Source organism: Porites lutea, chromosome 2 (genome assembly GCF_958299795.1).
Source record: "Porites lutea chromosome 2, jaPorLute2.1, whole genome shotgun sequence".
NCBI lineage: Eukaryota > Metazoa > Cnidaria > Anthozoa > Scleractinia > Poritidae > Porites > Porites lutea.
In genome coordinates this window covers 56,340,098-56,367,748 of record NC_133202.1, presented here as the reverse complement: position 1 = coordinate 56,367,748, position 27,651 = coordinate 56,340,098, and the positions used below count along the sequence as shown (strand labels likewise).

Sequence of the window (27,651 nt, the reverse complement as noted above, 5' to 3'; positions counted from 1 at the left end):
TAAATAGGTACAATTCTACGATGATGCAAATATATTTATCTTCATTAGGATGAGCGTGATGTTAGCCTCGAGGAAAACATAAACCTGAAAGGAAGGTCAGTATCTAGTGTAAGGGACTTCTCTTTCGTGCTTTATTGGTGAATAAACGCCCGCCCATATTGCCGAATGAACTGAGAAACAGCCAGTGACTTCGTCAGTTTATTTGCCTTTAAATCATGAACTACAAATCTCTAAATGCTTTTAAATATTCACACTGGGTGCCCCGCATTTCAAATTCGTTTATTCAGTTCTAAATGAACCAATTACGGAATTCAGCAGCAAAAAATAAAGACATATTTCGTATGTAAAAGTCAACGAAATCAAGTCAAAATTTTAAAGGCAAAGTAATAAAATTATAACTTAATGTAACGTTAAAATTGCTCCTTAAGGTTTTTAAAACTGTCCTTGAGAGGACGGTCTAATCTACCGATCAGCGCTCACGAAGTTTGAATATATTTTAATTGCTGCATTTCAAAATGAGCATCGATATTGTGCACATAGGCTTATAAACTATATACATTCAAATACTGTTACCGAATAGGCGGATAAAGGCTTACTCGACTGAAAGCTGCATTAACCTGTTCCGTAAAAATAATAGCATGGGAATATCTACATATAGCTTCCATATTTTAAATTTGAAAACTGTTCACGAATGATGATCTTTAATATGCTCCAGAAACCAGTGTGCAATGTTGATTCATTTTGAAACAAATCGTGTGATACTCGCTCAAGAAAGAAGAAATTTTAGCAGTCGTCTTTTGAACCATATCCTTGTTAAGTGTTCGGTAGCTGGTTGCAAAAAACCCGTCTTTCACATGCTATACGGGTAAGAGATCTAAAGCCATTTTTAAAAGTCATTGCTTAAATACTTGATAGCCCTCTTTATACGATGCGGTACACCACGTCGAAGCCTCGTCTGGTGACTCGTTGATCAGATCTAAAAATGATCGTTACCATCTCGCCTGTTCCTCTGATGTAGAATTTCTTAACACACGGAGGACCAAATTTTCCTTCCATCATTTTTAAAAATATTCCTCCCCATTTGTTATCATTGTCATCGCAATCATCATCGTCATCATCATCGTCATCATCATCATCATCATCGCAGTCATCGTTATCTTCATCGCCATCCTCGTGGTCGTACTCGCCACTCAAACGACGTACCGCGCGCCATCCTTGAAGAATTTTTACGTAATCACGGCTACAGGAGAAAAGAAGATAGATAGAATAGATGACAGTGACTATATATAGCTTGATAACCAGATTTCGGTAGGAGCCAATCTCATATAATTGCAGATTCATTAATATATGAAAAATGTAGGGCAACTACTTGTTTAACCATTTGAATATTCCTGATCAAATGGATAAGAATGAGCCACTGAGGTCCCTTTTGAGTTGAAAAATCAATCTAAGCAAATCCATGTTATTGAAAAAAAATTGTTCAAATATAACATATGTATCTTTAACTTTTACTGACAAAAATGAGTAAGGTATAGTGATTACCAGCGTGACTATCAGTTCGACTCCTAATGATATTAATGGTAAGAAAATAACGAACTGATTTTTCCTATCTACTCAGTTTGTCAACTCACCACCGCTGTGTTTCAAACGTTCTGAATTCCAACATCAGACTTGATCCTAGTGGCACCGTGATTGTCCACCTACAGTCAGCATTGTTTGGATAGTTGCTAGGGAAATTAGGAGATGTAAAACTCCCTGATGGTGCAACCAGTGGTCCTCCACATAGAACTATTTCAACAAAATTAAAAAAAAGTATATATTTAATGTAATTTAAGTGAATCAAATTATTATTTCAATAGCCACTCCAATTGGACGAACCGTGACAAACACCTCGAGGAAGGTATTGGATTGTTTGTCCTTCCTGGATAACTGATGATAATTATGATATAAAGTAGCTTTTCGGGAAAAGGGGGATTTTTGATTCTTTCGGGCAACAGGGAAACAATGATATAATATCTAGCTTGAAAGAAAATTCTGGAAATCCGTTTAATTTTAGAATAGGGCTCTTATCGATCGGTTCCTTCGTAGTTGGTTGCGGTTGCAATTAACTGCGAGTAGGATGAGGCCTGGATTTAATTTATTCTTTACAAAAGCGCAGCCAATGAGTTTCTTACTCGCTTTAAGGTAATTCTATTGGTTAGAATCGAAAAGGAACAAGAGAACTTGGTAAAATTGAATCTCTGTGAGGTTTTTAATTATTTTGGTGGACAAAAGAGAAAACTAAAACTCAAATTATTTTTCGAGATGGGGAAATAATTTCATTTAACTAACTTTTGTTACAATGAATAAATGAGATTTGACAAGAATTTTATGTTTTAATTAGGATAATAATTTCGTAGAATTATCATTTTCTCCTTTTAACAAAAACAACAAATGAAAAAATACCGGGTGCAGCCACATTGTATCTGGCGAAGAATCCTCTCCTTGTAACACTGTAATCGGATCGGAAAACTATTTTTATCATCTCGCCTGTCCCTCGTATGGTTATAATTTTTCGTTCGTCTTCCTCTTCGTCGATATCGTCGAGATCATCAAGATCGTCAAAATCATCGTCATCGTCACATTTGTCGTCGTCTCCGTAGTGATGCTTTTTCTTGTCATCATCATCATCGTCGTCGTCGTCGTCTCCAGATAATCGACGAACAAGCCGCATGCCTAAGTAAATTTCCACGTAATCATAGCTGCAGAAAAAAAAAAGTTCTTTCTGGCCACCGTTCAAGTAACCTTATCAGCAAGGATTACGTTAAGTAACCTTACCTTATTATTGTCTTACCCGAGGTTTGAGTTAAAAACTGGTCTATTAAAGAGAACACAGCTTTCGGTAGTGCGCTAAAAACCGGATGTTGAATATCAATTGGACGAAAACGTTGCATGAATTCAGTTATAAACCATCATCATACTACATTTTTTACAAAATCAGTTGATTGTAGCAATGAGTTATGGGTTATAATAAAACTGATTGGGTTGATGGTAACTAAAATAAATATTGCACTTGACAGCTGACAGATTTAAAAAAAAATACAAAAAAAAGTTCACTACATCAATAAATATATAATTGATGAGGGAATACGAAAGAAACCTTTTCCTAAATATACCGGCATAGTTCAGTCAAACAATCTATAAAAATGCGTCCTGAAAGAGGTAGGTCTCGACCTTCATTTTAAATAGATCTAATACTTCCATAATTTAGGTACGGCTACTGAAAATGCTCGGTCCCCATAATTAGCGATGAAGGATTTGGGGACGACAAGAAAGCCTTGTGTTCACTCAGATATTCCGGAGCGCATATATTGATGATTTGATAAGTCATTAAGAAAACTTTAAATATTATCCTGTGTTGAACAGGAAGCCAGTGCAGTTTTTAGATCCTATGTTAACATACAGCTCATTCATTCAGCATACATTTACACACATTATTCACTTACCAGTGTTCAGTTTCAAAAAAGAGGAAATCGATCGTGAGAATCGATCCTGGTGGAAGAGCAAGTGGCCATACACAGTACGCGTTGTTAGGATAGTTCAAGGGGTAATACGGAGATGCAAAGAACCCGGATGGAGGAGTCAATGGACCACCACATATCCCTGGGAATTAGAGGAAAGGACGTTTAATCTTACATGCAGTGAAGGTGAATGAGCTTCCGGTGGAATCCCTCACATAACCTTGCTTGTATTAAGCTGCCTTCAATGTCAAATGATCAATGACCAAAATATGCAATGTCAGTTGCCTTTGACGACCAATTATGGATTGGGCTTTCTCCGAGAAAAAAAGACAAAATGGCGGACTGCTCACCTAGAAGGCGTTACGTGACCCAGTCCCCCTCCAATGTTGCTGCAGAAGCAATACCCTACCACGGTCCCAGCTGGAAAAGCTTTAACTTGTTGCAGTTCTCTCCCTGCGTGTAATTAGTTTTTGCTTATTTACAATAAAGGAATATGCTATTTGTAGATCGCCCCGTCAAGCAGAAACATATTCACTTGCCATGGACAGTTAGAAGCGCTTTAAATGCAAAATCCGACAGAAATAAAACTGAACCTTAATTTGCTTTGCGAGTTTTCAGAAACAGGAATTTACTGTCATTTAATAGTAATTGACCCGGTCACCTTTTAAAAGCTTAGAACGACAATAATTTTTTTTGGAATTTCTGGTAGATCAAAGTAATCACGTTATACTATCATGCTAATTTTTTTTTTTTTTTGAGGGGGGGGGGGTGGGGGGGTTAGAAAGATTGGAGGTGGGGAATGGGGGGTGGTGCGTTGTGGAAATGTCCCAGTTAAAAATAATGCCAATCGTTTCTTGTTTCAACAAAAGGCTAAGTATCTAATCTCTGTCCCATTCCACCGGTTAGAGTCGGCCATACACTTATGCCAGAAAAAAGCGTAATTATCATCTATACTTCTCAAACTATTAAACCACTGCATCAGGCAGTCGGCAGCCCAATGAACCCCTACTATGGGGGTCTTGTTTCATTCAGTGTAGACATCTGCATTCTCGGGTATTTGAAGATATTGTTACCTGGTGGGAGAGGTGGAGGAACAGTGGTCATGGGAGCTGCTGTTGTAGAGACAGTTGTAGTTGGTGGAGGGGTTGTAGTAGGTGCCATAGTTGTTGTTGGTGCCATAGTTGTGGTTGGAGGCTGGGTTGTAGCTGGTGGCGGATTAGTGGTTGCGATACCAGCAGGTACAGCCGCGGCATTACATAAAGGCGTGTTACAACAGCTTATCGAACATGACTGGAGTGCTCCGTTCCTGGAGGTATTCACGAAATTACAACCTTGGTTTCCACCACAAAGGAATTCAGGAAAACATCCTTTTGCATACATAAACTGGTTTAGAGCTGAGTCAAACGCTTGAAATGTGTAGCAAACCAGACCTGATGTACAGTTGTCTTTTGCCTGGCCAGCGGTGCAATTTGCAGATGTTTGTCCCTCACAAAGAATACATTGCAATGGAGAGGCTGGAGCTAGAAATGAAAATAATGATGTGGTTTAGAAGCTACCTTCATTAAGATCATTCAGTTAAAAATATGGTAAACTAAGGAAAAATTGATTGAAGAATGGAAAACCAATTGGTAAATCCTGAATCAACAGCGTATAAAGTGGCTTTGACCGCAAAATTGTACTTAATAGGGTTATATTCACCAATGTAAAACGTTTATTTTGTAAAAAGTACACAAACATTATGGCTCAATTTTGTCCTATGGTCTTTTTACTCACGTCATGACTAAAAAACAATGAAAAATAAAATTTAAACTGCCGATAAAATTATACACCGAATGCAAATATGGCGGACCTCTCGGCCGGCCCGGGTCTAGTTTGGTGAAAGCGAGGCTAGTAAGGCCTCAAGAGTTTTATTTTGACTGCGCGTCTTAGCGATTGAGTCTATCGATATGGTTTTCTTCGAGTTGTTGCGTGCCTATGCGCCACCAAAAAGAAGATTTTACTCTAGCTGAAATAACCTTTACTTTCCCGAGATCTTTTCACAAAGAAAGGATTCATGCGATTCGGCGCGGTGATGGGAAGCTTTTTACCGCGAAAGTGTGCTCGCTTCCCTTGCTTTAGAAGAGAGGACTCACGAAAGTATGTGAATGAAAGAATTTTCGCAAGAGATGGTGCTGCTCCAAGATGTTTGCATGGTCTGTTATTTATTCAACAAAAGGTAAACATTCTCGAGAACGGGAGCATCCGCTGTGGACTTTAAGATCTTTTATTTTTCACGCTGAAAACAGCTGCATTAAAATATAACAATAGTGACGAGTGTGAATGAAACACAACAATAATAATCACCCAGTGTTAATCCTACAAGCGTGGCCTGTGAAACTATGCAATAACCAGGAGAAAGCGACATATTTCAAGAACAGCCCTTGATCAAAGTGCTCTGAAAAAACTAACAGAGGAACCGTTGCGAACTAAGATAGTTAGAAGAAGGAAAAAGGTTCTGGCAAGGAAAGAGCGTGCATTAAGTATTCGAGCATTGTATTTGAACTTGCGCGTGATCTATTTTAGCAACTTGTCGAATGGTTTTGAGATAAACTGACAGCGATTTTCCAAAAATTGCTTCTTTTGTGGCACTGCTCAAACTCTTGAACACAGGATCGTGAGGACTGTGAAAACATTCCGCCTCGTTGTGAGGTGTCCCTGAGAGCTCCTAATAAAGATTGGTAATTCGCAACGGCGGATTCACTCGTTTCCGAGGATTTTTACCTTTCCTTGGTAAGAGACCGGACAAAGCAAACTTGAAACAGAACCATCTCTAAGTTATTCGCCCATTCTAATTGTTTCGTGAATCTTCTCTTCTGAAGTGAAGCGAGCACACTTTCGTTCTTTTAACTCCGTGATAGTAAAGTGCCTCCATTCGCCACGCCAAATTGCTTGAATCCATTTCTTTCTTCGTAAAGAGCCTTGGCAAAGGGAAGATAATCAACTTTCGTTTCTTCTGGATTAAATCTCCAAGTAACAGCTCGAAGGAAACCATATTGATCGACTCAATCGCTAAGACGCGCACAGTTAAAACAAAACTCTTGAGGCCTGACTAGCCTCGCTTTCGCGCAACTAGACCCGGACCGACCGAGAGATCCGCCATATTTGCATTCGGTGTATACCAGAGAATATATCCGGTCATTACAGTTAAATCTTTAACCTAGTTTTCTGCATTTATATTTCTTCTCAACCCTTTCACAAAGTGTAATGATACGTTTTTACCTTGCTCCTGAGGGTGTAGACTGAACATATCTGGATACACTGCACGAGTCTGGACAGACACAAGGTATCCCATAACCAGCTGCCGAAAACAGACATTACATTTCATTATTACATTGTGAGAAAGTGTTCGGACACTACGAAGCTGTGGATTTAAAAGGAGACTTTTTATTTATTCGTTTTATCAGGGATTCAAAGTAAAAAAAAATAGAAAGCCGCATTTTGAATTTGGCATTGGTAGCACAAACAAGGAATTTTTAAAATTCGATTTGGTTTTGGAAGTTTATACTACTACATGAAAAATTTATGCAACTTGATTGGCTTAGTTTTGCGGGTAGTAGTATAAACAAATAATTGCATGATTTGTACGTGATATTTGGGATAAATACCACTCGTGATATGATAATTGTCTCAAATTTCACTCGCCTAACGGCTCGTGAACTTACGTATAACAATTTTGAAATGTCACTCGTGGTATTTATACCATTTATCACTACTAATCATGCTATTACCTATACTAATTAGAATACTTCAAAACCAAACTGATCTAAAATGCCAATCAGAAGATAATACTTGTGATCAAGAGTTTCAAGTAACTACACGTGCATGTTATATTAATAAGGCAAGCGCGGGAAATCGTGACTGTGTTAAGTAAAGTATGAGACTCGTGTCAACGCGAATGAGCAAAACATCAATAGAAAATTAAACGAAATATAATAAATTCAACCAATTTCTACAAATATATATTGAATTTAACCCTATGCCATAATGTTGAAATACTTTAAATATAGATAAACCCAGTTAGAAGATTGAGTTTTTTCTGCAATTTGTCCAGAAAAAGTTTAGCGTGATTTCATATTGCTACCACTCAGTAACGTAAAGAGGCCAAAGCAGCAATGTGTGATTACTTTACAAACTCAGTTGTAGTACAAACTTTGACATTACAACCTTTTAACATGGTTTACTTTAAATCTGTCATTACCAAATTTACTGCTTTAGTTAGTTAACTTTTCTCTGTCGATTGTGTACAATTTTAACGAAAGTTAACAACAGTGAACCCACAAAGACTTCGCAATACTTTCTATTTATGTTTCCGTGATGAAAAATATCAATCTAGCATAAAGTTTAAAGAAATGCCATAACCGTGATAATAGAAGAAACTGTGACGTCTCCTAGCCTAGTCTTGTAAACAACAAATAAATATGTTATTCTATACACCTTGAAAAAAACACTTATAGATAGGTAACTTGAAACGCTTTAAAATCGTCGCCTTGTGAAATATTGGCGATTACACAGTATATCTCCAACCCTTCATTCAAGAGGTCTGTCCATGGCGTCACATACATTAATCTTTCTGGGATGAACAGATTGATATTTCACTGATCATCATTGTTATAATCATTGTCCAACTGAGTCACTTGAAAATACATTCTTGCTACTTTACGTGTTCTTGTGTTGATCTTTAAGTTTTCAGTATAATGTGCGTGCATCTTCCTACATTCTCGTAAAGAATGTATAGTCATGAAAGACATAATACATCGGTTTTCCCTTTTTCGTTTACTTCTTTCTCGACTTTGAAAATGACTGAAAACCGATTCAGGGCTATCAGGAAGCGGGAAGAGCTTTTCGATGGCATTTTGCCTTGCCGTCCTGAGTATTCTTAGCATGCCTTCAGAACATTGACACTAATTTTGACGGCCTTCTCTCTCTTATCTATCTGCTTAGAACCTTCAATTGCTGCAATCAGTTGTTTTAAATTAGTAAATTACTTGACATAAGAATATGCATTTTCCCTAAAACAAAGTAAATGCATAACAGCCGTAAACGCTAATTCACCTTCTCATATTCCGAGTTGCTCGCATCGATAACACCAGAACCAGTTATTCGAGATGACAAACTCCGATCAGTAAGACATTTGGAGTATAAATCAAGTTTCTTAAAAATTTTCAATGGTTAAAAGCTGTTTCAAGTCATACTAATATTCACTATTGCGATTAATTAGTAGCTTTACCATTAAAGTCAATAGAACTGTCTTCATCTTGGTTTGAGTTCACGCAGCGGTGACTTGCAGGTGATTCTTCCCCCCAAAATCTACTATTTTTAATACCTCATTTCTAAATGCTTATATATAGCCTCCGTTAGCCAATAAGACTGCTTCTCGACTAAATTGCCGAGATGATACTATCGTGCAAAGATATTGTATAATACAAATTCAATATTCGCCTTGTCAGTCATTTTTGAGTTGAGTGCGTTGTTGATTTCCCGCAACTGACTTGGTTTGAGTTGATATAGTCCAGTATAAACACTAAGGATACAAAGTGCTCGGATTTTTTAACCACGAAAATGTTTCAGATCGACGATAAATCATAGTCCTAGCTTTCAATACTCTAAGACGCTGAAAATTGTGCCTGCCAAACTTACAGTCATACATTCCAAGATGCTGGCAGAATATCAATCTTATCTCGTAATCTAAACCACTCTCTTCAGGTTGTTCCTTTGGTTATGTAATTATTGAATGGTGATCTAGTTTGTTGTACCAAAGCTAAGTTAATAAGAAAAATCAAAACTCTTATTAAATTATTTGTTCTTATGATGTTAATGATATCGCAAAGGGGAGCTTAGAGATACTTAATAAAGTGATCCAAATACCAATTTAAGGCACAATATCGCTTAGTTTGAACTTATACTAAGCAGGCTATAAAAATGACAGCGCACGTGGCTTATTCTGGAACATGTATTTAGTTTCAGACTTAACGTTTTCTTTCCAATACAGGTTATAATTGTTCTGGAATAACACAAACACTTATCAATATTCTTATATTCTTGATTTATGGAATATAAATTGATGGTAATTTACTTTTTGTTGAATGGTTTATCTACAAGGCCTTCGTCTGTTACTCTTGATATGGAAGATCTTACGGCTCGCTCTATCAACAATTAAACCGAACCTTAAGTTGGCTCGGTTGATACAATTTATTTACTGATTTATGTCTTCATTAGTGAGTAATAAGATGTGCTTAAATATTATAGCTTATTTTCTTAAACGTAAATACGAAAGAAGGGATGGAAAGCCTGAATAAAGAGAAACAACGAAAAAAATAAATTAAACCTTTCAGGCAAACTTACTAAAAAAAAAAAACAGTTCCACCCTTTTGTGGACTGGCAACCATTCTCACTAAAACTAACCGAACTACTGTGTACTTTCACTAATTCTACAGTTTTTCTCTATAAATTATATATTTCTATTCAGTTTAGCTGTATATTAGTTGCCATTTGGCAACACAACTTTGTTAAACGTTGATGTTATAAATTGTCCCTTTAACCTAAATAAGACTATTGTTCGTGAAAACCACGCTGCTTACGTTTACTTAAGCCAATCAATCTTCTGTTGTGAATGACTTAAGCATTTCTATAGGTGCCTTTTATTTTTTTGATATAATGATAGGTTTAAGATATCGCCTACGGAGTAGAAAGAGGACACAAAAAATCGAACTATCAATCATATATTAACAAATATGGATAACGATGTTAACGTTACAACAGCGTAGTTATGATTCAAAAGTATCTTCAATAGCGTTGCAAATGAAGCGATGAAATGCTACTCAAACGCTTAATTTGTGGTTAGCAGGAGGATTGACTGCCAAAAAACTACCAGTTAACAATGCCATCATGCGTTTGAGGCCGGTTTAAGACAGATATTCTTCATAATTTGCCAAGTCACCAATACAGCAGGAGTGACTTTCTGTAGGCAAAACAAAACAAACCGCTTTACTAAGAAACGCTAAAAAAGAAAACCAATGCAAAAGGCAGACCAGTAGATGAATGGGCTCAGTCAACTCAGTACAAAACTGCTTTTATAGGTAGCAAGACAAATGTACAACGACTTAATATGCTAAAACCACACCAGGCCTGTGATTAAGTTGTAATTTGCGACTAGATTTCAGACATTTTTACTACTTTCATAACAGAGAGACAAGATGGGCTGTAATATTTTTCATATGATTGATCGGACAACTTCCCTACGTTGGAAGAAGTCTTCACAAATAAACAAAATGTAGTTAATTTTATTGGCTTCTTCGTTATAGTGAGGAATTCTTATGCAGCTCGAAAAGCTTGTCAGTCAATCTAAAAAAATGCTCTCAATATGACCAAAAATGCACGAACCGTTGTTCACAGTATATATACTCAAAATGCTTTAGTTGTTTTGGGTTAGAGAGCTGTTTAATTAATACCCTTTTCTTCTGCATAAAATGGTAACAAGATTCGTCATCGCAGTTGAAGACGGCTTATGCAGTTAGGAAAAGCCTTTCCTTTCGCAAGTGCATGTAAGTTATCATTTAGCGAATCAAGCAAGTAAACAACTACTATTAATTTGCTTATTAAAGTGCGGTGATGTTGGTTCTCTTTAGAGGAGGAGGAGGAAAGTGTTTTGTATACTGATTTAAAAACGATGTTTTGAAACAAAACAAATAAGGAATTCGCAATACTTCCCGAGAATTCCAAAATACGCGTTGTTATATCGTATCGGGAATTAAAAATTCAGAGAAGGTAGAGTTGGTACTGAGGAATTCGCCAACTTTTATCAGCTAATTACAGATTGTTGTCGCCAAATGATCACCTTTATGTTCACCTTCACTGAACTATGGAAGTCCCCAAGGTTAGCACGATGGGAATTCCCATTTAACTGCATAAGGGCAACATTTAAATACAGGTCTTGGCCTCTTACCACTCACGCTAATAATTCCGCTAAATATTGTCTAGGCTGCCTCTGTTACTGAATTTTCTGGTATACATTGTTTTCTGTGCAAACTATAACTCCCCTTCTATCTGTTTACGGTATTCAAGAGGGTGTGTTTTTTTACTTTCCCAGATAATATTTCATTTTATATTCGATCAGTTTGCTTGTTTCATCCCATCCCAGTGTTTTGTTGTGCACCGCCTTAATAACGTTAATGTTTATTAATCACTTAAAAGCGAGTTCTGTATTTATTTTAATTTGTTATTGATAAACCAGTTCACTATTGCGAAGCCATTTTGAAGCCATTACATATATTATATTACTAAAGCTTATGTAGAAAGAATATATTCACGATTGACAGGAGGTTAAGAAGGTTATTTATGTGAAGTTAAAACAGGTGATTTAGAATACGCACTACAAAACGATTAAAAATAATCGAAAAATAATCTCATTTTTAAAAATCAATTTAGAAAGAACAACGACTTCTACTAAACGGATATATGGACGGTAATTTAGGTAACGGATTGAAGGTGATAAGAGATACCATTACCTGTATATCAATACCATTTTTACCTAGTTTATCCTCACTTGTTTAGCGTCGCCCCTACGTTGATGTAAAAAGTATGTATCTAATATAGTTTAAACCAAAACCCACAATATTGTAAGTGGAGTGAGAGGTTTCTCTGCGAGAGAACATACCAAATAGCCTGCAGTAGGGTCTTTTCTTAGCGAAGACAGATGTAGAATTTGATATACATTCGAAACAACTCAAATAATGTTAGAAATGTGTAAGTGTAATTTGTTGTTTTTCTTTGTTGATCCTAGGAAGTAACCATTACAAGCCTTATATTTACAAGAGGCAAAATGATATATTGAATCTCATTACCTTAAGCTGTCATTTTATTGGCTAAGGCAGGTTATTTATTAGAAGTGTAACGGAAAATCTGTTAGATCAAGGAAACAACCGCACAAACGTTGCAAGCAAAACTAAAGCAAAAGAAGATACCATGAAAATAATTATTCTTTTTCTATCGGTAAGTTTAACCATTCATTTTCGATACATTTCAGTTTTTTTTAATCATAATCACCAGGTAAATTCATCTGTCGTCTTTCGGAATAATTTCACTTTCAAAAGGAGGAAGAAATTGTTGGTAGCCCCTTCGTTTGGGTATGTTTCTAGACCGATTACTAGGTCATTATTACAACACTTCGTTATTTGCCGTTTACTGTTCTCAATTTTCGTTGATATGAACTCATTTGATACAAGAAAGGCTATCTTTAATAAATTGACATCACATGATATCCAAATTGCGCAACAACATCAACAAAACTGGTCACTGTTGAGGAGAAGAGGCTTAAATTGAGAACTGTGCACAACCAAATGAACAAATAATTGAAAATGAAGTGCAAAAAAGGAAAATTAATATGTATTGCCAGGCTTGAAAAGATGAAAATACAATTTGGAGGTGAAGGAAAAATAATTGACAATTGAAAAAGCCAGCTATCCACAATTTCCCTTAAGTGAGTTTGAAGTCAGATTACCCTGTTATTGGCAACAGCAGAAGGGAACGAGGAGGGAGAGGCTTGGAAACGACTGAATTTATTGCATGACTGCGCCGGCAATCTTCGTTGAATCTATATAATCATGTAAACGCAGGCAAACTTTAGCAATTTCAACTGATCTCGTAATTTACTCTTGTATTTGCTTACTTTTCTGGCTTACAAAAGGAAACGGCTTCTTTCTTTGAAAAGAACAAGCATCGTTTTGACCGCTTTAACATTTCGTTGGAAAGTAAATATACACGATGATCAGAAACGTCTTATTAGTTCTCTGGCGGCGAGACTGGTACTGAATATCAAAATACTGTTTGAAATGTAAATTTTTTAACTGTTTTTAAAAATGCAATGTAAACCATGTTCCCTAACAAGCTTAAACCTATGCAGGTGTCGACGTTAAACTTGAGCTCCGCAAGGGTGTTTTGCCGTAAAGCTAAGCTCCATTTATAGCAATTTTGACAAAAATAATACCAATGTCATTAAAATACTTGAATTTTGTAAGTTCCTTTGACAAAAGGAAGGCTCCTTCTTGAAGCCATAAACATTTTAAAAACGGTACAAAGAACTAAACAATGTTTTTATGCACGCTTGAAAATTTTGAGATCCGACTTATCCTGGTAAGTGTATTACTATTATTAAGTTAATTAAATAACTCTGTATCCTAAGTTTGGAAATTCGTACAATCACGTACACTGTAGTGCATATCATGTGGTTCTAGACGTTCTACCCTTTGAAGCAAAGACCAAATGATGCATAAACGTGTCTATCTATTTTTTTTTTTTACATAAAACAAATGATTCGTTGCTCACTTGTTGGATGGTATTTATTTTTTATTTTTTATTTTTTTAATATTGAAGCTTATTGATAAGTAAAATACAATATACAATTGAATATTAACAAACAAAGAATGACATTACAAAACTAAAATAGAACGAACAGACTGGTATACAGGATGTTGCAATTATTAATTACAAAAAGAATCGTTAAATAGATAAATAAATAAAAAATAACCAAATAACAGAAATAACTCAACAAGTCAAGCTTGTATGCGGCTAGAGGCTCAAGGATTCACGGACACTTGAAGGCTCTATTTCGGAAAAGCTTTAAAGGGTAAGAACCTGTATGGTTCGCTTTCTTTGACTGCGCTGTAGATATAAAAACGAGCGACTATCAGGCAATTGATTTGAAGAAGGTCTTTGACACTATTGACCACGAGATAATTCTAAAAAAACTTACTAAGTATGGCGTTGACCAAGACGCCACGAAATGGATTAAATCTTACCTAACTAACCGTATGCAAAGGTGTAGCGTAAACAATCATCTATCTAGCGCGAGCCCTCTAAATTGTGGCGTACCTCAAGGGTCAATAATTGGTCCTCTTCTTTTCTTCATCTATATACCAAATTGTTTGAATGCGGGTTCTCCTAGAATGCATGCCGACGACACTAATGTTACCTTTTCAGCAGCTACTATACCTGATCTTGAGTCCCAAATCAATAATGACCTGAAATATATTGATCGCTGGGTCAAAGCTAATAAGTTAAGTCTCAATGTCGCCAAAACAGAGTTTATGGTTATTAGCTCGAGGCAGAAACTACAGTCCTTAAATGAATACACAATGAATATTCGTATAGACGGTGTCTCAATAAACCAAAGTAATCAAAGCAAATCTCTCGGGCTTATCATCGATGAAAATCTCTTGTGGAAGGCCCACATTCATGAAATCTCTAAAAATAGTATCCTCTGGTAAAGGTGCCCTTAAGCGGGTCAGGCCATTTGTTTCAGTGCACACTGCAATTAAAATATGCCAAGGTCTTACCGAGCTACACTTTGCCGGATTATTACAGCGCTGTATGTGATGGCTTGACCCAACAGCTTAGTGAGAAACTTCAAAACCTTCAAAATCGTTCTATCAGAGTTATCACCAAATCTAGCTATGATACTAGTTCCAGATTTCTTCTTAACTCGCTTGGTTGGGACAATTTATCGGTTAGAAGGGCTAAACAAAAGGCTAATTTAATGTACAAGTGGATTAATAATCTCGCCCCAGCTTATCTCTGTAATTTGTTTTGCCCCAAGAACACCGAATTACTATTTTCGCAACGCGAAGAAAAAATTAATGCTCACAAAACCAAGAACTGATTACCTGAAGCGTAGCTTCAGTTATAGTGGCGCTCTCCTATGGAACAATCTTCCTGAGGAAATACGTAAATCAAATTCCTTAAGTTTCTTTAAGAGAAGTTCCCATAGATGGTTTTCTGATCAGTACTCCCACATGGCAAATATGTAAAACAGTTTTTGAGAATTTTTAATTAATTTTCTATGTTAGACTGATGTTTTTAACCGTGTTTAAATAAAGTTCTCATTCATTCAAAGATTAAACGTATGGAAGGATCGATTCTCAGGGAGAGATCCGTAAATCTTATCGTTATTGGTCACTGACACTGAGGGCGAATTATTATCGTTCCACCAAGAGGTAAAAAGATTCCAGAAGGAGTGGACATGCTTGCATTCTACTAACAGATGCTCTAGGGTCTGCTTCGATTCACACACATGACAGGAGTCACTGTCAGTAATTTTGGCGTTAAAAAGTTTGTCGCGTAACATTTGTTTGTTGCATAAACGTATCTGTCCAATTTTTTTTTACCTAAAACAAATGATTCGTCTATCACTTGTTCGATGGTATATAGGTTGCTCTCTATCTTATTTGGGTAGTGCGCATCATCTCAGTTTAGATGGTTGCGTTTCTCTCTCGCTGCTGTCAGAGCGATAGCCTAACTTCATTAAAGAAAGACAAAAAAAAAACCCTTACCTTACCAACATTTTTCATAAACGTACTGTCGAAGAAGTAACAACCGTGTGCGTAACGCGATGGCTTTATAGTTCGCGATCGCAGTATTGAGCATGGAGAGGAACCCAAAACAAACCTTCATCTCCTCTTCAGTCGGTTTCTTGAAAGTTAAAGTAACCACCATATGCACAAACCATTATTTTGCCATCTTTCTGAATACAAACCCATTTTTTCAAGGGTAACCACCTCGCTATTTGTGATATTCTCCAGTAATTGCCGTTCTCACTTGCTTTTCTACTAGCTTGTTTGTTTTCTACTAGCTTGATATTTTAGGACCCAATGCTAAATATGACAAAGCTTACTTCAATATTAGGTTATCATTCCTGCTTGCCATGACAACTTCGTTCTGAACCATGGGATATCAATTGAAAACCTGTTTCACTCATCTACTTGACTAATTTGGACAAGTTTATCAATGCATTATAAATGTAATGTTTTAGAAGCATTTCAGTTGCTTGATTTACAGAAGGTTAATGTATCTTGGGAACTCGAAGAACGTAGAAGATCATTCAAATAAGAAATTCGTCAACCTACATGATAGAAATCTTAGCATATCACGCATAAGGGTCAAAGGTTTAAGAAGATATGATGCCATGCGGGCATACAGACGAATCTCTAAGTGGCTTTCCATTATTTAGTTAAGAATTATCTTTCAAGTCTTTCAATAATGTGATGCGTATTAGTTTTTTCAATTTCAATTTGGAGTATCCATCAATAAATGCATTAATTAGGTCCCCCAAAAGGTTTGTTTCAACAAATGAGAGACGTTCACCAGGGAGTACATAGTGCCTTGAACAATATTTGTAATTGTGTTGCAATATTCAACTGTTTATACTACTACATGAAAAATTCCTGCAATTTGATTGGCTTAGAGCACTGGAAATACCTACATGTGAAAATTACAAACCTTTCGCGGGTAGTAGTATAAACAAATAATAGCATGATTTGTACGTGATATTTGGCATAAATACCACTCGTGATATTTCAAAATTGTCTCAAGTTTCACTCGCCTAACGGCTCTTAAAATTACGTATAACAATTTCGAAATATCACTCGTGGTATATATTCATGCCAAATATCACTACAAATCATGCTGTTAGCTATACTAATACAGGATTTGCACTGGTTAGTTCTGCTGGTCACTCTGCAGGCGACAACGTCTTCAAAATTCAGTTTTATCTTTTCAGGAGTTTTTCTCCCTTTTACTTAGATAAAGCTGTGATTTTCTTTGTTTTTTTTCCCTCTGGTAGGTAGTGGTATCCTGCGTAACAGTAGCTGAATCAGTGAGGTTACCTTTTCCTCTAAACATGTTACCTGGGAAACTGTTGCCAGGTCAACAGCAAGGTATGAACATGAGAAGTTTCAATTATGTTCATTCTAGCACAAAACATTGAGCTTGTGGACCGCAGATTCAAGTGGCAATTCACTTGGAAGAAGGCAGAGTTAAAAGAAGGGTTAAAAATTCAAGCTAATTTTATTTCCTCGCGCCGAGAAAAATAAAAGCTGTTGTAGTGTAGCCGTTGTAAGAGGTTCAACTGTATTTATGAAATTACTTGCTTTCTACAATTAGTATTCTGCAATAACTTTGAAATATAATATATATAAAAAAAGGAAAAGGAGTATCTCCATCATTATCGTCATCGAACTTTGCGCCAGGAAGCGCATAATTAAGGTTAAGTATTTTAATACTTGATAATATATAGATTTAGCCAGGGCTAAAAGCGAAGCTCTCGATAATATTTATAGTTTGTTCAAACAAAATATAAAATATTGTATAGTAATGCTAAGCGGCGACGGCCGGAGCCGGAGAACGGTGAAAAACAACAATAGCTCTAATTAGCAAAAATGCAACTTTGCACGTGCAGCGCACTTTGTTTGTACATTTCTTTGCCGTTGTTTTGCACGACTACAACGTGAAACTTCCAGAAACTTCTTAGTTACACGTTTTGTAAAGGAAATGTCGTACGTGTTCTCGTTCACTTTTGTTCCACTGCCGCTCATTTTCACCTTGCATTATTGGGGGCCGCTAGCATTTCTCATTTTGTCACCGGCGCTACAAATTTTGAAACCTTTAATTTTTTAAATCTCCGTCGCCCTTTTTCTTGTTGAGCTTCGCTGGCCTGCCGCGCACTTTCTCTTTTTCTCTGTCTTTCTCTTGCTCTATATTCCAAATTTGTGGACATGATAATTTATCTGAGCTTAATACTTTTGACAACACGGATACAGAAATTGCCGCTTTCCGTTTTCGTCTTTATTGACTCTTTTGTTGTCTCCGCTTTACAAGACGCCAGTGGCTATGCGGTTTCCCGTCAAAATAACCTCAAGTTGCATTTCGGTTGCCATACCTGTTGATTGAGTTATTTTACATTGGTATGCCTGTGGCGCGGACGGACGGTCTCTCGGGCGGGCGGTCGGTCGGTGTACGGTAACGTGAGTACCAAATTTTCTCGGATGGGTAGATTACTTCATTTTCTTACCCATGGTCCTCCGCTGGCGCCCTTCGCGCGCGAGAGCTCCGCTATAAACACTCAAAGGTTTTAGGGTCCTGAAAATTAACAGAGCTTAAAGGGGAGTACCTTTTTTAAGCCTCGGGTTACGAAACCTTAATATTATGCAATCAAACAAAACACAAACAAACAGTTGATACTGTGCCAACACCAAACACCAACAAACAAAACTCATTTATACCTTTGTTTTAGGGATGTGTGGTGGTCTTCTCACTGGTCCATCCGGGAATTTGGCATCTCCTTATTATCCTGACAACTACCCTAACAACGCCTATTGTGTCTGGACAATTACCGTACCTCAAGGATCACAACTCAGAATTGATTTTCTTTTCTTCGAAACTGAATCTTGGTATGTTTCGAATTCCGCAATTATATTCTTGATTATGTCATAACATCAACATAACCTTTGCCAAATGAATTCAAGCTTGGTTGGAAATTTGCCATCACGGTTTTTTTAATCTTTTGAATAATAAAAGAACTTGGAGCTGGGACTAAGAAAATGTCATCAATGAAACTTTACTATCCAAAAACGTAAGCAAGCGCTTCAAAAGCATTGATATATCATCACATTTTGCGGTTTTTTGACAGTTGGATTTGAATAAAAATATATTCCCCCGATTTAATTTTGATTTCAATAGCTTGTTTTACTATGCTAAGTAGTATATATTTTTACAGTAAAAAAACTGTACAAGAGGTACGAGATGTCTAAAAGTTTAAGAAAATAAACCAAAATATGTTTTCCATTTGTATTCAACTTTACAGCCGTGATTACGTCAAAGTTTTTGCGGGAAGACGACTTTTACATCGTGTCTCTGGGAAGGGAGTTGATACAGACGAAAAATATCTCAAGAAAATTGATGATGATAAAGATGACGAATTCGATGATGATGATGATGATGATGAATGTGATGACGATGATCGTGATGATCGTGATGATCGTGATGATCGTGATGATCGTGATGATCATGATGAACGTGAAGACGGTTATGATGATAAACGAAGTTTTGGCAAACTCTCCTACGAAAACAGGCGCCGGCGAGATGCTAATGTTGTATCCATCCAAGGAACTGCTGAGCCAATCAGGATTGTTTTTAGATCGGATCCTTGGGTCACCAGGAGGGGATTCTTTGCTCATTACACTGTTGGACAAGCAGGTAACCCAGTAGAACCCACTCTCTACCGAATGTTCACGTGTTAACAGGAGTCTGCTGCTAAGTAATGTTTTTGAAAAAATCTGCAGTGGAACCTCGCCTTTAAGACACCTTTATTCAAGGGATACCTCCATTCAAGGGACACAAAATTTGGTTCCGGAAAAACGTTCACATAATCTTTGTACTTTTGTTTCCTCTGTTGCAGAGACACCTCAGGGGAAAGGGACACGTTTGCTGGGTCCCGTAACCCAGGTTTAACCTCCATTCGGGCACTCAAAACGTGACTGACCACAAAGAGGGTTGAAAACTTTAGGTGTATTACTAATCACAATCATGTCATCTTTCACAACATGAACTATCTCACTTAAATCAATGCACTGGACTTGTGGAAATTAAACAAACAATAATGCAGAGATAAGTTTTTCATGATTTTTTATTTGTTATCTAGCTGCTTAATAATGACTGCAGCAGATTCTGAGGAAAAATAAGAAAAATTATACGTTAACTTTGCTTGTTAATTAATTATTAACAAACCCCAGCCAGACCTGCATTCAGGAGACACCTCTGTTCAAGGGACACTTGCCTCGGTCCCAAGGGCGGTCCCTGAATAGAGGTTCTACTGTAATTTTTTCCGTCTTGAAGTGTCGAGCAGAATGATGATTTAGCTTCGTAGTATTGATGCCCTAGCTAATTTACGTTTAACCAAAGATATGATGGAACTGATCTATTAAAGCTTGTCTTTAGACACTCATGGACGAATGCAACCTTCAAAACTAACTTTTGCAGAAGCCTACCATTTTTGTTAGTTTTCTATATTTTAACGAACAAAGTATGAAGAAGCTACATGATTGTTTACTGATATTCTGAGTTCTACTGCTTAAATTATTTTCTTTGATTAGCAATTTGTGGAGGTCCATTGACTGGTATATCTGGAAATTTCACATCACCTGGTTTCCCTGCTAATTATCCAAATGACGCACGGTGCAGATGGTCAATTACTGTGCCAAGAGGATCGACCCTGATGCTGAATTTCGTTACCTTTGAAACTGAGCGATGGTTGGTTAATGTAATATTGAGCAAATGAATTTTCTATTCATAGCTGTCCGATCAGCCTTGCCTTCAACTTAAAGTAATTCTGAACTATCTATAACGACTTTAGGATGACATAATTGCTTAGTACTATTACCGCAATCACAAACAAAATTGTAATAAAAAACAATAAACAAATTTTACGTTTCTTAGCCTTTCTAATTAGAGGTCCGAAAAGTTTACGTCAAATCAGTGTCATTAATTACTTTAATTTAATTTTTTTAAATTTTTATGTTACTTTTTATCATTTTTGTCATTTTTTTTTCAATGGTTACCAGGTGCATATACACTTGAAAAACGTAAATGAATGGTTGTTAAATAATTCATTTTAATTAAGGTAGCTTATTTATCCGTCTTATCAACAGTCACGATTACGTTGAAATCGTGCAAGGATGGCGAGTATTGCAGCGTATGAGTGGAGTATATTATCGCTATGGTTGGATCAACGACGAAGATGATGACGACGACGATGATTGTGACGATGATGACGACGAAGATGATGACGACGACGATGATAAAGACGACAGAGATGATCACAAGAAGAAAAAATACCGAACGGGAGGATTCTTCGGATTTCCTTACTTGTACATTCCAGGAACAGGGGAAGAGATTGTAATCATTTTTAAATCAGACCGCATTATCACCAGACAAGGATTCAATGTGATGTATCGCGTATTGCAAGGTGAGGTGAATTTTATTTATTTATTTATTTTTTCATTTTTGTTTTGTGGGAATTAACGACAAACGTTCAACTGCGCCTCACACGCCCGGCCTTTTGCCCTGTGTCTGGTTTTTGAAGGGTATCACTATGAAAGACAAATTTTAAAGTTAACAAAAATAAAATGGAATGATAATGATAATAATCATAATGATGATAATAATAATTTTTAATGAAAAAATACTGTATTAAAATCTTATAAAAACTACACACAAAACTTCAGTAAAATATTCATAAAAAGAAAACGTCCATATCAATACAAATTTCCGACAAAACCCCTTCACCATTCAGAATTCCAATAAATCACGTAGAGCTATAAAGAATCAAGTCAAACGTCCTAGTGGATGGCATAAACTTCAATGTGCTGATTTTAATAATGCCGATAAGGTTCTGATCCATGAGGCGAGATATAAATCTATTGCTGTTCATTTTCCGTACCAATTACCCAATATAGAAAAAATTCCGTAAGAAAACATTTAATAATAATAATAATAATAAATAAATAATCAATTAAATAATTAAATAAAGGTGCTCAAAATTTTATTTGGTTGTGAACAAACACTACCAAACATTCTCTAAAAAAATAAAAATCCATTTCTGAGAAATTCACCGTTGCACTTGAAACGTAAAAAGTAATTGCTTTCTTTCTCCGTTTTTGTTTGCAGGTGGTTTATTTGGATAAGACAACAGATTGTACGTTCACATCCAACAGCATAATAACCTTAGTTAGCAGATTGTTGTTTTGTGTAGGATTGTATGCTAGAAATTCTTGCATTGCAGACGTCTCTTTCGGGAAGATGTCAATCGCTCATCATTTCGTAAGTGTGGTAGCCGACATTTCCTGTCCGCTTTCATTTCCTTCCCTTCCTTGCATTGTCATGTTGAACATGTCACTACTTTTTTGTTTTGGAAGTTGTTTTTTGCCTTTTCTTAAAACGTTTTGCTAGGCTGTGGAAATAAGAAGATATATCTCATTCCTCGACAAGAAAAACAATTCCCATTTTTTCATCCATCCATACACTGCTAAGGAAAGCTTGTTAGAGTAAGTTAGGACGCAGGAGATATTCTAGTACTTGAACGCCTTCAGAAAATTCCTACAGTGCAGTGCAGTTAAAGTGTGAGACCAACACTGTCACTGAAAAACAATATCATTCTGTAAATAGTGAAATTAAATTCAAGCAGCTGCACTTAAAAAAGAACTATCAGGCCGAATGTTTTCTATCATTTTTTTTTCAGTGTTTTATGATTTGATTTTAAACTTGTTCCTTGCTTTGTACAGTATTAATATTCTTTTCGCTAAAAATAAAGAGCTTTGTATGGAAGTGTAGTCACGTTCTTTTTTATATAATAGGCAAATTTAGCAACAGAACGGGAACGTCAGTTGACGACGGCGCGCGCAAATCAAACAACTGGCTTGACCAATCGCAGAGCGGCAAATTGGGCACCGGCAGTACCGTTTAGTCCTTTCCGCACGCTTTCCCGTTCTGTTGCTAAATCAGCCTAATACCTCTTAGAGGCAGAGTATTAAAAGTACATAGTGCATGTTCAGTTAATGTTGTTAATTCAGGGGCACAATATTATAAGATTTTACACCAGAATTAATCTGAAAAAAGTGCTTTTATCTTGCACATTTAAAAGTCCATGAATAACAACATTTCAAGAGCGTCTAAAAGAGAGTTTACCGCGACACCTCTTTTTAATTGCCTTGAGTCGTAAACGAAAGAATTTATTTCCTGTGATTCGTGAAGTAACTAATTTATTTCTCGAGATTCATGAACATGGTCTATAATTAGCTAATTTTTCGTGAAATATTCAACGTAATCTTTCGAGGTACTTGATATGTCAAGGTCAAGTCTGTCCAATCTCGTTCTCAGAGTCCGGGTAATACCTTGTACAGATTGTCAACAAAGATCAACAAAATGCCACGCTCGCCACACACTACCAGTCCTAGACATGTAAAGACGTCACCATGATCACATGACCTGCATTGATTATATCGTTTGAAATATGGATGGCGAGCGAAAATATGAGCACGGACAGTGAGGGAAGCGTTTTCCAGGTTTTGGAAGGTGATGTCTATTATGTCATCTGTCAGCATGATTCTTAGGGGCCTTAAGGACGGTGCCCTTTATCGTTACTGCGCACATTTTGTGCGCATACCAAGGTAGTCGCGCGACGCGAAAGAAGTGCGCAACACGCAGGACACGCGGACTGGTTTTGTCTCCTGTAAGTCTGGGAGGTTCTAGTTATTTCTTGTGGAAAAGATGCGCCGTTTTTCAACAGATGAAAAATATTTTTCTATTTACATTGTCAGTTCTTTGAAAACCGGAGAAGTATGCGCATTTTGCTATTTCTACGTATGATCGATCTGACCGAACATTTTTATAGTCAAACAAAAGTCAATTCTAAAACATGAAAAGTTATTGCTTCAAGATGTTACGTTTAGGGCTTGGGTATTAAAAAACCCTTAATAGGCAAGAAGCAGTAAATCAGAAGGAAAATAGCTCGAAGTCCTCCGCTTAATCGAGAAACTGCAAGCTTACCTTTCACTCGCGTCCTTCGCGTTTTATCGACTTATCGGCTATAAACACTTTCCCGAATATTTCTTTAATTTTGTAAGATCTTATGTAATTATCCACCAGAAGAAAGACTTAAAGCGTTCGAGTACATACAGATGTCCCTTTGATTGAGAGTCCGAGGCTTTTATTTGTTGAACAAACAAGAAAAAAACCATCACAAGATTGTTTGGATTGCTGAGATCGCAGCTTCACAAATAGTTGCGGACCGCAAAGGAAACGCTTTCATCGTGGTAAAAATGATAAAAAATTGTTTTGCTTCTTACTATCATCATCGAAAGTAAAGAATGATCATCGCAGTAAATTTTCCAATTTAAGCAATTGGAAAGAAGAAGCCTGAAGAAAATCAGGGCTTCAACGGGATTCGGACCCGCGACCTCCGCGTTACCGGTGCGCTGCTCTACCAACTGAACTATGAAGCCACACATTTGGAACGAGGTCAATTTATTGAGTTCATATCTCCCGTGAGGAGTGAAATGATGTGAAGTATATCTGAAATAATTCTTCATCATTGTTATTTAAGCATTTTGGCATTGCTAAGCATTGAAATTATTGACTCATTGGCAGCTTGTCGTGTAGATAGCATTTCTTAAGGTTCAATTTCACGCCCCACATAATCTGGACATTTAACATAGCTGCCATTTGGCTGTTTACAAACTAAAGATGGAAGGTAAAATAAACTGAAGTATTTCCATTCTAAGACTTTCTTAAGTTTAACAGACACTGTTAAGTCTAAAATTAACATTTAGAAACGAAAAAGAGTGAATGATCATGACACAGAATGCAACAGTAAAAAAAATCAAAACGAAATATATAAAATGATCATTATAGCCCAGTGCATATATAAGGGTACATAAACACATTCGGTACAACTACTTTCACACTATTCAGCTTATTTAAAAGAGAGCTCGTGTATGGAACTTGAGTCTATGCAAATCATTTATGTCATATGACACTTGTGGCAAAGCCCGAAAGAGATAGCGCAAAGTACAGATATAAGCTCATTGAATGTATGCAAGTTTAATAACATATTCGATCGAGGTACCCGGTAAAATGATAAAAAAACGATAGAAGGTTTACATTCCATATTACATCTGCAGTTCAAAAAATCTTGAGGACATGTACAGGTAAGCAAACGATTGAAGGAGTCACCGGTCTTAGAGACCCTGTAGATATTTTCCACTACAGTACAGTAGTTTGTTTACAGCACCAGCCGTGGATCTTGAGCTCGCCATACTACTCTATGTGCGCTGCAAGTAATCTATAATACCTTGGAGATTGCTCTTCTCCAAACATTTTTGTTAAATGTTTGAGACGGAGAAGCTCCAGTTGAATGAAATAGTATAATTTGTTTTCCTTAGAGTCCATGAAATGTCCTGCTTCACTTTCTGTTTTTGCTCTCCTCCGTGTGTTGTTGTTTTCTCTGACTGTTAGCCATTGTGGATATCCCAGAGTACTCGGCGTTGAGTGAAGCAATAGTGAAACTGACCGGGGAGGGGATAGGGAAAATTGTAAATAACCCCCAAAGCGATTAAGTTAAGGTCGAAACCAACCAATTTAACTTCTAAAAACGCGTGGTAACCCCTACTTTTTATCTTACCAAATGAAAGTAATAAGCCTACTCAGCAAACGATCAGTTTTTGGTTCGGGGAAAATGTCGTTTATACTATTTTTGAGGCAAACGCGTGGAGAGGGGTAACTGCTGATAACTTTCCATTTGTGCTGATATTTCAAAAAAAGACGTATAAAGAGCAGTTGTTATGTTATCATTTGTTGCCTATTTTGAAACCTTGTTACAATTATCATTGCATTTGTGCCAGTTCACGTGTACACTCTAAAATTTTGGGAAAAAATAACTTTTTATCATTTTTTTAGAAAACGCCTATTCAGCGTTTTTCTCCATATTGAAGCGCAGTTATCTCTGAAAAATGCGTGGTTACCCCCAGTTTTCTTTTTGGATTTCAATAGCCCCTGATATGATCTACTTGTCTCACATAGTCATTATCTGGGAAAAAATACTTCCCATTATTACATGGCTGAGTCTGTTTTCGCCATGTGATTGGTCAATTTGCGGTCCGTAACTTGCTATACGGACCAAAATTTCAAAGAAAATCCTGATTTCGGAGCTCTAAATCTCTTTACCTCGGAACTAAGGTTGAAATTAAGTTACAAGACGTCTATCAACCTTGAGGACTTAGATTTTGACTTTGTCCTTCAACATTTTAAACTGTGTTTATTTGTGAACGAAGGCGATGAAGAAACTAACTCGTAATCTTATCGAAGAGGATTCTAGTCAGTGTTTGAAAATAATTGTTTTATCGTAGTACACAGTTAAGAAGACGAAAATCGACTGGCAGAGATTCGAGATGTTTTGCCTAAGAGAAAATGAGTAATTCCTTCGACAAATATGATAACAAACATACCTGCACCCGATCATCTTGACAAGCTTCTTTGTCTTTGCACAGTTTTTCCAAAGACCAACGAAAGAAAGATAGAGGCGACTCCGAGCCAGACACAATGTCCAGTTTTGAAAAGACTCCAGCGTCACATTGGCGAGTGAATACTTACAGTGCTCTTAGTTTTGACCGAATTTACTTAAAAATATGTCTGTAAACCTTGAGGACTGGGGTGTTGACTTTGCCTTTCCAGATTTTAACCTAGCTTTGTTTGAATAAGAACGAAGCTGATGTAGAGACTGAATCGTAACCTTTCCGTGGAAGAAAATATGGTCCGTGTTTGGGAAAATTTTAACGGAGATCACGCTTGAAGACGAGAATGAACTGGCAGAAATTCGAGAGGTTCTCCCAAAATAAATTAACGAGCGAATCCTTCGACAATGACAACAAACTTACCTTGAAAAGCTTCTTTGCATTTTGCAGGGTCTTTTTTTGACAAGGACCAACGGAGGAAAGATGGAAACGACTTCGAGAAAGACACAGTGCCCGGTTCCCAAAATACTCCAGCGTTACATTAAAGAGCTAAAACTTACAGCGCTCTTAGTTTTGACCGAATAAACTTTTCAACATGGCGAATTTTTTTTCACCTTCTCGGAAACCCTTTGTTGTTTGCTATTGTTTTCGTGAGCTAATAAAAACTTTTTTCTTGACGCCTGTCATTTGATTGTCAAATCGCGCGTCCTGCACTTGTTTCCGGTCCCCCAAACAGGAAGAAGCCATATAATAAACATCTTATTAGCCTCGTTTTTTCGGTCCGTACTGTAAATTACGGATCCTCGTTTTTTTCCATCGATTTATGGCCCGCGCGCTTCGCGCTTGGCTCATAAATCAATGGAAAAAACTCGGTCGGTAATTTACAGTACGGACCGAGAACTCGGCTAATAAGAGGTATTTAGTCTGCACCGTCCTTAAAGAAATACAAGTTCCTTGACAATCTCAATCCAGCTTGCACAGTTGATCTTCACACGTGCCTGTCGGTCCAAGAGGAGAACCTCTATGCCATGAGCCACTTTAAAGACCAGCTGAAAACCGCATTGCTGATGCAGTATGCACGCAACTTGGCAGACACTGTTGTGAAAGCATAAGAGAGATGTTCCGTGGGCTGCTGACTATTTCACACATGACGCATCGTATTATCCTGTTGTCAAACAAGCAACACTTCTCAAAATGTACCATTCCTCATATACACCAGCCGGACAGAAATAAGTTTTCCCCACTCAACTTTTTCTAGATGATGTAGAAACTACAGCTTA

At 36.9% G+C, this 27,651-nt stretch overlaps 2 protein-coding genes across 3 annotated transcripts; one reads left to right on the top strand and one right to left on the bottom strand.

Moving 5' to 3' along the window:
• Positions 1 to 185: 185 nt before the first annotated feature.
• Positions 186 to 16,150, bottom strand: LOC140929132 (uncharacterized). Of its 2 annotated transcripts, none has more exons than XM_073379001.1 (7): positions 15,863 to 16,150; positions 6,759 to 6,837; positions 4,574 to 5,020; positions 3,486 to 3,642; positions 2,446 to 2,741; positions 1,632 to 1,788; positions 186 to 1,240 (listed from the first exon to the last, which is right to left on the bottom strand). In XM_073379001.1, exons 1-7 carry the CDS (start codon positions 15,878 to 15,880, stop codon positions 922 to 924), a joined length of 1,473 nt encoding a protein of 490 aa, XP_073235102.1. In that variant the 5' UTR covers positions 15,881 to 16,150; the 3' UTR covers positions 186 to 921. The 2 variants fall into 2 exon arrangements, with proteins under 2 accessions (XP_073235102.1, XP_073235101.1); XM_073379000.1 differs by lacking the exon at positions 15,863 to 16,150 and adding an exon at positions 8,767 to 8,845.
• Positions 12,447 to 22,700, top strand: LOC140929133 (zinc metalloproteinase nas-39-like). Its single transcript, XM_073379002.1, has 7 exons — positions 12,447 to 12,527; positions 17,152 to 17,245; positions 18,601 to 18,757; positions 19,171 to 19,562; positions 20,459 to 20,615; positions 21,014 to 21,330; positions 22,032 to 22,700. The coding sequence occupies exons 1-7, from the start codon at positions 12,501 to 12,503 to the stop codon at positions 22,046 to 22,048; spliced, it is 1,161 nt and encodes a 386-aa protein (XP_073235103.1). The 5' UTR covers positions 12,447 to 12,500; the 3' UTR covers positions 22,049 to 22,700.
• Positions 22,701 to 27,651: the final 4,951 nt, after the last annotated feature.